The 10926-nt window shown below is 34.2% G+C and overlaps 1 protein-coding gene across 1 annotated transcript in view; it reads left to right on the top strand.

Moving 5' to 3' along the window:
- SI (sucrase-isomaltase) overlaps positions 1 to 10926 on the top strand; it is a 115127-nt gene that overhangs the window by 99380 nt on the left and 4821 nt on the right. Inside the window, exons 38-44 of the mRNA XM_023739131.1 lie at positions 1780 to 1913; positions 2887 to 2921; positions 3011 to 3127; positions 6138 to 6286; positions 7828 to 7912; positions 7999 to 8055; positions 8668 to 8792. Of these exons, the coding sequence (XP_023594899.1) occupies positions 1780 to 1913; positions 2887 to 2921; positions 3011 to 3127; positions 6138 to 6286; positions 7828 to 7912; positions 7999 to 8055; positions 8668 to 8792 (702 nt within the window). The remainder of the gene's footprint in view (positions 1 to 1779; positions 1914 to 2886; positions 2922 to 3010; positions 3128 to 6137; positions 6287 to 7827; positions 7913 to 7998; positions 8056 to 8667; positions 8793 to 10926) is intronic.

The raw sequence follows: 10926 nt of genomic DNA, 5'->3' as shown, positions 1-10926 counted from the left end.
GCATGAATCTCCTCTCACTCTCCATTCTCTGTCAGTTTTCTCACTCCATTTGGTGCTTGGCTGAGTTCTTTATCTCTTCATTTGATGTTTTAGGTTTTCAGGATTGTTGTATTCTCTGTTTGTCTTAGTTTTTCGGATCTTTGCTGTGGAGGGATGGCGTGGTGCCTCTGCCTACAGCGCCATTTTGCCGGAACTCTCCATCACATACAGTTTTGTAATTCTAAGTTAACAAATACAATATGCTGTCTATTGTCAAAGTAGATGGTGCAATATGTTATATCTTTTTGATACATTTTTAGTTTTCTGTAAAAATTATAGCCTAGGCAGTTCTACCCTGTCCTATGAGGTTTCTATGAGTCAGAATTGACTCAGCAATGATTTTTATTTGAGTTATTCATTAATTCAAAAATTTCTTGAGTTCCTATTACATGCCAACCAGTGTATTACATATAAAGGATAAAAAGAAAAATGAGACATGATCCTCAATCTTAGAAATACCAAGGCCTTTATATATGAACTTTATTTATGAATAAATCAGTGCAAACTATATGGCTCATGCTGTAACAAGGAAATTATTAGATACTGTTGATTGCATGTTAGTGAGCTGTTAAGTCTGATTAGTTACTTTAAGTATCTTCTTATATAATTTTGTAGTTATTCATATACAAATTATGTTGAATAATACAAAAATAAACTTTTTATTTCCAATTAATTTATGGTAGAATATTTTCTGTTTTTTCATAGTGCGATCAGAAGGGCCTATAGTCAGAAAAAAAGAGAGAGGCACATGTTAGAAAATAATGTCTTATTCTTAGCATGAGAATATGTTTTTAAATGTATAATTAAGACTTTAAAGTCACTTTGAAGACTGAGGAGGGTAAAAAAGAAAAAAAAAGATGACTCAATTCATACAATCCATTCTGCTGATGAGATCTGGCTTGAGATAGACTCTATGTTTGAAATACAACAACTATTTTTATTTTTTATTATTTTTAAGATCCAGAAAATACTTGCTTTCTTTAAACTACTCTCTGAAACAGGGAGTATTATAGCAGAAATTCTCTGTGGCATAACATATAGATTAATTGTTGACAAAGTTATAATTGAGAAGGATTTGGAGCAAATAACTATGGGGCAGTTCTACTCTGCCTTATAAGGTCGCTATGAGTCAGAATCAACTGGACGGCAATGGGAGGCCTTTATTAAAATAACACATTTAAGTAAAATACAGCAAGTTCATTAAAAAAAGTCACATATGATTTGTTTGTTGATTTGATAAAATCAAGAATTGACTTGTAGTTATTGAACATTTATTAAAAACAACAGCAAACCCATAGCTGTTGAGTCAATTCTGACTCATGGTGACTTCCACGTGTTACAGAATAGAACTGCTCCATAGAATTTTCTTGGCTTTAAATTTTACAGAAGCATATTGCCAGGCCTTTTTTCCACAGCACTGTTGAGTGGGTTTGAACTGACAACTTTTTGCATTAGTTGTTGAGTGCAAACCGTTTGCACCTCCCAGGGACCTGAACAAATATTTATAAGATATTTAACATCTGCATGTCACTCTGATAATTGTTGGAATGGAAAAATGATGCCCTTCGTGCCTGCAAGGATTTTATATTATACGGAGAGAAGACACACTTAAAGGAACTAACTGTAATGAGACAACATAGACACCATAATCAAACACTATTTTTGATGTGGTCATAAGTATAAATAGTTGAAGGAAATACCTCTTGTACAAACTCATTGATCCTTCTTCTCCTATATTAGTGCATTGCAGAAGGCAACTGGAAAAAGAGGGATTGTTATTTCCCGCTCCACATATCCTACTGCTGGACAGTGGTCAGCGCACTGGCTTGGAGACAACTATGCACGGTGGGACAATATGGACAAATCGATCATTGGTATGTGACAGTCACAATCTTTATCATTATTCTTCTGAGTTTTCTATAAGGTGTTCACCTTGGCTGGTGCTAGTTCATATACCTGATAAGTCTATCTCAGAACTATGCTTTTGACCTCTTTTATGACAGCATAGCATCACGGAGAAGCAGTGGGTCAGGAAGCAGGATCAGATGTGACGTGTAGTAATTAATGATATCTAGCTAGCTCGTTTTGAAAATATAATTTTATCCCTTTTGATTTCAGTTTCCTGGTTGGAAAAGGCAGGAGTTGCAAAGATAATATCTAGAAATAAGAAAGGGAAATAGAAGTTCTAGATTCTAGAGAATAATAATCACAGATACATGCTAATGAATGAAGCATTTTAAATGAAATTTTGAAATAGACTTTTGACCATGGTTTAACAAATAGGAGATAAGACATTATCATTTTAAAGGAGAAATGGCTACTTTTTTCCATGTCTAGTGTTAAAAATTTTTTATTATTGATAAATAGATTCAAAGAAAATGATCAATGTTTAGAAATGTTCCTTTAAAAGAAGAGCTGAGAAATCATGAGCATTCTATTTAAATGAAGTGATCATTCCTCAAAGAATTTTAGTTAATAAGAATAATTCAATTTGTTTCAACTGAAGAGATCTATGGTTACATAACTGCAGAGACAGCCTCTTTATTTTGAAAATATGAAACCGGAAAAACCACTATAATGTGTTCAAAACAGATTTGTGCTCTAAATATGTCATATTGAAAGTGTCAAGATACTTTATAGTGTCCTATTTTTATAACATCATCAACACTATACAGTAAAAAAGTATGAATATTATGAGAAGAAATGAAAGAAGAAGTATACTAATCTCAAAAATATTTGAGTTAGAAGTTAATATTAGAAATAAAGCATCTTCATAAATAGAAATAAAAAATGTCAAAGTATATGAAATGACAATTTTCTTCGATTATTTTTCTTAATTTACTTTAGGTATGATGGAATTTAGTCTCTTTGGAATGTCATTTGTAAGTAGCTCTATTCCCTTTATCTTCATATTTTATAAATATTTGAAACAAACTATTTAAAACTAATTAAATATAACAATTTGTTTTAGACTGGTGCAGATATCTGTGGCTTTTTCAATAATTCGGAATATCAACTCTGTGCCCGCTGGATGCAACTTGGAGCATTTTATCCATACTCAAGAAATCACAACATTGCAAATACTAAAGTATGTAATTACATTTACTTTCAGTCATTTCCCCCCATCAACCTTAGAAGTTTTTGAATAATATACACCCTTCCTGACTGACTTCTAGATGCATGCTTCAAACCCCTTATCTTTATATTTGCTGAGACATCTGAGCTCACCGATTTGAGAATTTTCTGACCTGGGTACTCTTCTTCATAATTTAAAGTAGATGGCTTGGTTAGATGACATACTTATTGCTGTTCTATAAAATTTTGGAGTATCCAGGGGAAAAACTAAATCTACTTCTGCAATGTTTTCTCTACTGGTGCAAAACAAACAAGAAATGAGCTCCAAACAGACATTTGGAAGTTAAAAGTCATCTAAAATACTAGTATCACTGCATGAAATTGGTAAATTGGGCATTTTGTGAAGAAATAACAGTAGACATATAAATGTTTTAATGGGAAAGCTTGCTGTCAGAAATGCAATTTAGATGATTATGATTTTGGCATTGTGGGGCATGAATCAATAAAAGCAGTCAGGTACAAATAAATGTGTATAAAGGAAAAAAAAGTACGGTAAAGGGATAGCAATTAATGAGGATTCTATTTTAGATGGGTGCTTAGGGAAGTCCTCTTGTATGAAGCGACATATGAGCAAAGACCTTGAGTGAAAGAAAGCAACCAGTATAAACATACGTAGGAGGAGAATTCCAGATGAAGGGAGGCAAGCAAAAGACCCCAAGATGGAAAGGTGGTTAGAGTTTTTGCGGAAGGATGGAATAGAGAAGTAGAGAAAAACAGAGAAGGTATTTCTAAATAAAAAATCCACAGAAAGAAACTTCAATTTACTTTAAATGTGGATTAAGAAAATTGAACTTTGGGATGTCTGGTTTAGAATTAAGTACTTATATTTCAATATGTTAAAATGGAAATTATTTTAACAGAGTCAGGAAGCAACTAATATGGTCTTTAAATCTTCTTACTTAAAGCTGAAGGTAATAGCAATAGGATTAAACATAACTTAGTAGTTCTTGGACCTATTTTACTTTCAAGATTTTACCTGCTTTAACACTACATAAACCAGCAATAACATTCAATCATCAATAACATTTCAAGCTTTCTTATTCCCAAAATTTAGAAAACTTGGAATCTCCATAGATATGACACAGATCTAAAAGGCACCAGTCATTTCTATACCAACAAAAAACATTGAAAGCATTGCCTTCTGTCATTATGCACTACAGTAGCTTTGTTTGTTTCCCTGGTACAAATGAAAATATAAAATAATCACCACTGCCTTTATCTATTATTTTTCTAAGTTGTTTGTGCAACAATTATTATTTTTTACAGGCTTTTAATCTTTCTACTATCAATTTCAGCCTTTACACCTGGAGTTTGTATTCCAAAGGGGACTCAGGCATGTTCCTTTCTTTAATCCAGTGTTAGGTCCTTCTATATGATTTTTCCTTGATACTTTTAATACTAGTACTACTATTATGCTATGAATACTGGTATTTATTTAGTTCTATAATCTATCCATTTCTCATGAGGACACATAATGTGCAGGATCATCGTGATGGGCTCTACATGTCTCTGGTTATTTCTGTCTACTTTTGTGTGCCATTTTTTTTTATTCTTCTAAGAGATTTTTCTGTTATTCTGATATTCTCTATTATTCTAATAGAATAAGCTGTTCAGACAGAACAAGCCATACTGTATGGCTTAAAATTAGGAAGGGTGTATGTCAGGGTTTTATCCTTTCACCATACTTATTCAATCTGTGTGCTCAGCAAATAATCTGAAAAGCTGGACTGTATGAAGAAGAACACGGCATCAGGATTGGAAGAAGATTCATTAACAACCTGCAGTATGCAGATGACAACCTTGTTTGCTGAAAACAAAGGCAACTTGAAGCACTTATTGATGAAGATCAAAGACTACAGTAGTCTTCAGTATGGATTGCACCTCAACATAAAGAAAACAAAAATCCTCACAACTAGACCCATAAGCAACATCATAATAAATGGAGAAAATATTGATATTGTCAAGGATTTCATTTTACCTGAATCCACAATCAATACCCATGGAAGCAGCAGTCAAGAAATCAGATGATGCATTGCATTTGGTAAATCTGCTGCAAAATATCTCTTTAAAGTGTTAAAAAGCAAAGATGTCACTTTCAGGATTAAGGTGGGCCTGACTCAAGCCATGGTATTTTCAGTTGCCTCATATGCATGTGAAAGCTGGACAATGAATAAGGAAGACCACAGAAGAATTGATGCCTTTGAATTATGGTGTTAGGGAAGAATATTGAATATACCATGGACTGCCAGAATAATGGACAAATCCATCTTGGAAGAAGTACAACCAGAATGCTCCTTAGAAGCAAGGATGGCGAGACTTCGTCTCACGTACTTTGGACATGTTATCCGGGAGGGCCATACCCTGGATAAGGACATCATGCTTGGTAAAGTAGAGGGTCAGAGAAAAAAAGGAAGACCCTCAATGAGATGGACTGACACAGTGGCTGCAATGATAGACTCAAGCATAGCAACGATTGTGAGGATGGTGCAGGACAGGGAAGTGTTTCATTCTGTTGTACGTAGGTTTGTGTGAGTTGGAACCGACTTGACAGCACCGAACAACAACAATAGATTTCTCACCCCACATCTATCACTGTATTTGAAAGTGTATTTATGTCATTTATTAAAAAATAAACTGCTTTTCACATATTTCACCTAAATTTTATCAAGCTATGGGCTTAATTAAAGGAAATATACAAATTGACAATCATTTTTATATTTTGTTTATTAAAAGATTACCATTATGTGCACTCTCCCTCTCCCACTCTCTCTTTCTGTGTCTCTGTTATATGATAAAGAGAGAAATATTATTGCATGTTCATTTTGGGAAGAAATTACATAGCACATGGCAGTGCATTAATATTTTTACATTTTATTCTCCAAATGTGTACTTGAATATTGTGATTTAAAATGAAATGGACAAGAACTCATGACTATTAATGTACTTATTTTGCTCTATTTCAGAGGCAAGATCCTGCTGCCTGGAATGAAACTTTCGCTGAATTGTCAAAGAATATTCTAAATATTAGATACAATTTATTGCCGTATTTCTATACACAGATGCATGAAATTCATGCTCATGGTGGCACTGTTATTAGACCCCTTTTGCATGAGTAAGTGCAAAATTTTGGGTTTTTTTCTTCCTACCACAAAGAGATACTTATCATTTAATTCACTCAATAATCTCTTATAGTGCAGTATATAAAACATTTTAGACTGGGAATCTGTACATTATGATTTTAGCATATATTTTGAGTTAATGAAGCATTTGCATACATATCTCTATCACTAAGCAGACTAACGAAGATACTATTTTAGAATGAAATACATTAATCAGTTTTTGAGAGGCAATAATTCTTATATGAGAACAACTACAGTGTATCAGGTATTGTTCCAGATGCACTGCATGTATTATTACATTGAATCATTTCAAAAATCCTCAGAGATAAGTAATGTGATCCCTATATTATAATCAAATTCACTGAGTTTTACGGTAGTTAAGTAAATCTACCATAGATAGATGCCTAACTGAAGAGGGCCATCCCACTTCTTCTTGGAGGTGAGCTAATAGGATACCCTAGAACAGTCCCAACATTCTCCTTAGGAATTTTTTTTAGATTCACTCCATAAAGCTTAAACCTGTTTATAATCAAATACTGAAATTTCTACTCAATAGGGAATATTTGGAAAAATTTTTTGCCTGGGTTGTCTTTAAGGCATATACCAGCACATTCCTTCTGTGGATGTTACCAAAACAAACAAAAAATCAAATTAAAAAAAATCACAAATAAATCCTTAATAAAATAATCATAGTATACTTAGCTTCTTCTGTACCCTAGATTACCAGGGTAATTGAATGACGCAACATTTCCTTCTGTTATACATAAACTCGCTACAAGTTAGAGCCAACTCAGTGGCAACTAACAACAACATTCTCAAACAATAAAAACCAGGTTTTATTGTTTCCAAACTTTTTTACTTCAAATTCAGAAATTTATTAGCAAATGTAAAAATGCATGTTGTCGTTGTTATTAGGTGCCTTTGAGTCGGTTCCAACTCACAGCGACCCTATAGGACAGAGTAAAACTGCCCCCATAGGGTTTCCAAGGACAGGCTGGTGGATTTGAACTGCCGACCTTTTGGTGAGCAGCTGAGCTCTTAACCACTGTGCCACCAGGGCTCCTAAAAACGTATAAGGGCATTAAAATCTGCTATTTAGTAAGCCTTACTTTAAATAGGATAAACAAACTCTTTTTAAAGTTACCAAATCAAGATTCTTATAGCATATTTGTCTCATGATTCTCTTCCAAGGAGTTTATAATTTTGCCTCTTAGTTTGTTTATCATATATTAGGCAAAACTAATACTTCTACTTCCATGAGTTCTCTTCCAAGTAGATTTCTCATTCAGTTGGCATTACAAGTCCATTATAATTCTCTGCATTTTGTCAGGAAACTTAGTCATAGTCTAGATTTACTCAAGATGTCTTGTACTGTACATTGAATTCCAAGTGATAGAATTGTCTGAATTTTTATAATTTGATATTTATTTTTTACACCAAAATCCATACTACAAAATGCAATTTGAAAAATTTTGGTATTCAGAAGAGAAACCTTCTTTGATTTAATTTAATTATTTGCAATTATTTTATCAAGGTTCTTTGAAGAAAAGCCAACCTGGGATGTATACAAGCAGTTCTTGTGGGGTTCAGCATTTATGGTTACTCCTGTATTGGAACCTGTAAGTACTGGACATAATATTTTTCACAAAAAGTATTTTTCTTTGCTTTACGTATATTTTTTAATTACTCTATCTTTAACTTCCAGAATGTTAATACTGTACAAGGCTATATCCCTAATGCTCGATGGTTCGATTATCATACAGTAAGTATTTAGGAAATTCTGGAGAATTTATTAAATAGAAATGATAACAATTTTATCATAGCCTTTTCATTAATGATGTATTTGGATTGTTTTACTTTTAAAAAGATCAAGATATTTCTTGCTAATTAAGCTGAACCAAATTAGTACACAGTGACAGAGCTGATTTATTCTGCTATTGTTAGTTATGTAGTCATTGATTTATTTTAGTAAATAAACGTGAAAAGTGCACATTATACACACAAAAAGGTGATTGCTCTTTATTGAAAATGCAAAATGATAATTAAGAGGGATGCAGTTCTTTTAAAAATAGTGTACATGACAAGTCAGAGATCATTTTTGTGACCTTTCCACAATCTACAAATTTTCTGCACGTGAACTCCACAAAAACAAGTAGCTGTAAGTTACTTTTAAAGATAGCTTAAAATTAAATACAAACTCTATGCTTTAAATGTGATTTCCTAACCAAATGTTTGAGTTTTTATTAATATTTAAATGGAAAACAGAATTATTTGATTTTATAACTGTACCCCCTCAAGTAAATGAGTGTACTAATGTTGCTGATGATTCCACTCCTGCTGCTCTTGTTCTTCCTCTGAACCCTGTCATTTCCAGGGCCAAGATATTGGAGTGAGAGAAAAATTGTATACATTTGATGCTCCTTTTGATAAAATAAACCTGCATGTTCGTGGTGGCCACATTCTACCATGCCAAGACCCTGCCCAAAACACATTTTTCAGGTAAGTGAAGTATTACAGAATTCCGGTTTAAACTTGGAGATGCATCATGGTAGAATTGTTAAGAACTGGGAAGGGCCTGAGGTTTTGCTTGCAAGCTAACAGCTTAGCCATGCCACCGTATTGTGGATGCTGAATTTTATTACTCATGGCACAGAAAGAAGCATGAGCTTCATGCTTGCTTCAGTTTTCCTTGTCAGCAAGTTCCGTGGGGGTCACACAGAATGACCTATATGGATGCTGCACGTGCAGTGGATTGGAGTCACAGCTGAGGTACCCCAAGTCTTTTATAATGGACTGCAAGCAAACCTATCAGTCCTCTGTGCTTTGATGGAAGACTTTATTATACTGGACGGTTAAAAAAAAAACAAAAAACTGCCATCTGCTTCGCTGTCCTCCCATGATGTTTGCTTTAAAAAATCTTTGAAAAGATAGCTCAAAAGAAAAGCCGCCTGTGTTTCTGCTTACAAGACATGCAGAAATGCAGAAGACTTACGGAAAATTTTTATCCTAGAAGATACCCTCTCTAAAATAGTAAAGTGTCCCAGAATCAAAATATAAATGGAAACTTTACATCCTCTCTATACAACATGCAGAGATATTGACAAATGAAGGTCTTTTATTTTAAATGATGACCTCAGCTAAGTCCTCACTTTTTTTCCATCTTTTACATTGTGAGAAGAATTTTTATTTAATACATAAAAATATTATTTTTGACCTTATAAACCTTTTTATAAACTATAAGCTAATGTTGTTGTGGAGGACCTTCCTTTCCGTCTATTTCCCTTTCTCTGCCTTCCTCTGTCCATCCCATGAGATATTTTCAGACTCACTATGGTCCATGGAAGGAGTCCCTGGGTGGCGCAAAAGATTAAGTGTTTGACTACTAGCCAAAAGCTTTGCAGTCTGAACCCCCGCAAAAGCACCTTGAAAATCCTATGCAGCAGTTCTACTCTGTACACTTGGGGTCACCATGGGTCAGAATCCACTGGACAGTAGCTAACAATGACCCATAAAAATGAAGCTATCCATTGACAAGATCACTACCTTGTCGAACTGCTAAGTTCCCTACTGTCCACAGTGAAACCAAACCTGTTTCTTAGCAGCCTTGCCTTCTAATAGGATATAGGTTGACCTAAATTTTCTATCCATCCCCATTTATAACTGGTATTCTGGCCAAGACCTTCTTTTGTTTGTCAAAGGCCCCTCACCTGATATTCTCTCCCTCTCACTCAGCAGTATGTTTATCTTACCAGGAACTATGGGTCCACACTGTCTGCTATAATTGACGCAAGAGTGAGTCTCTTATGTCAGTCATAGAATCTCTATTTATAGTGCCTTAATATCTGGCTTAGATATTCAGATTATAGAGGACTCAGCCTTTGTTCCTCTTCTTTTTTCATGCTGTATTCACTCTCCTGAAATTCTACATGTTGACAGCTCCAGTTGACATGAATAGACTGTTGTCATCTCCTGGAAACACCAAGCTCCATTTATAATGATATTCTATACTGATGTCAAAGAGGAAAAAAAAGTTATCCTACCTGATAGTGAGGGCTTCATAGAGGAGACTAGTCAAAGTTGTGCCTTGAAGAATTTTTATTATTTTTATGACAGAGAAGGAGAAAGGCCATTCTATGTGTGCATGTGTGGGAGACAGTAAATAAGATACAGGATTTATGAGTAAGAACAGGGTAGAATGTAAGTTTTGAAATTCTTTATTATCTCAAGTTTTAATGTATATTGGAGAATTGTGGGTGAAACCAGGTTTTTGTTACTAATAAGATATATACCTCTTTTACCACAGTGGTTGTGAGCTGAAATATATACATACATGTATGTACACAGATATAGTACATATATGTGTTATGTATTATATATGTGTATATGTATGTGTGTGTGTGTGTATATATCTAAACCTGTTGCTGTCTTGTCAATTCCGACTCATGGCGACCTTATAGGACAGAGTAGAACTGCCCCAAAGGGTTTCCAAGGAGTGACTGGTAGATTCAAACTGCGAACCTTTTGCTTAGCAGCCGAGCTCTTAACCACTGCACCACCAGACCTCCATATGTATATATATATATGTGTGTGTGTGTGTGTGTGTGTGTGTGTGTATACATCTACATACATATAT

The sequence above is a fragment of the Trichechus manatus genome, unplaced genomic scaffold (genome assembly GCF_000243295.1).
Source record: "Trichechus manatus latirostris isolate Lorelei unplaced genomic scaffold, TriManLat1.0 scaffold00129, whole genome shotgun sequence".
NCBI lineage: Eukaryota > Metazoa > Chordata > Mammalia > Sirenia > Trichechidae > Trichechus > Trichechus manatus.
This window is presented reverse-complemented; position numbering and strand designations above follow the sequence as displayed.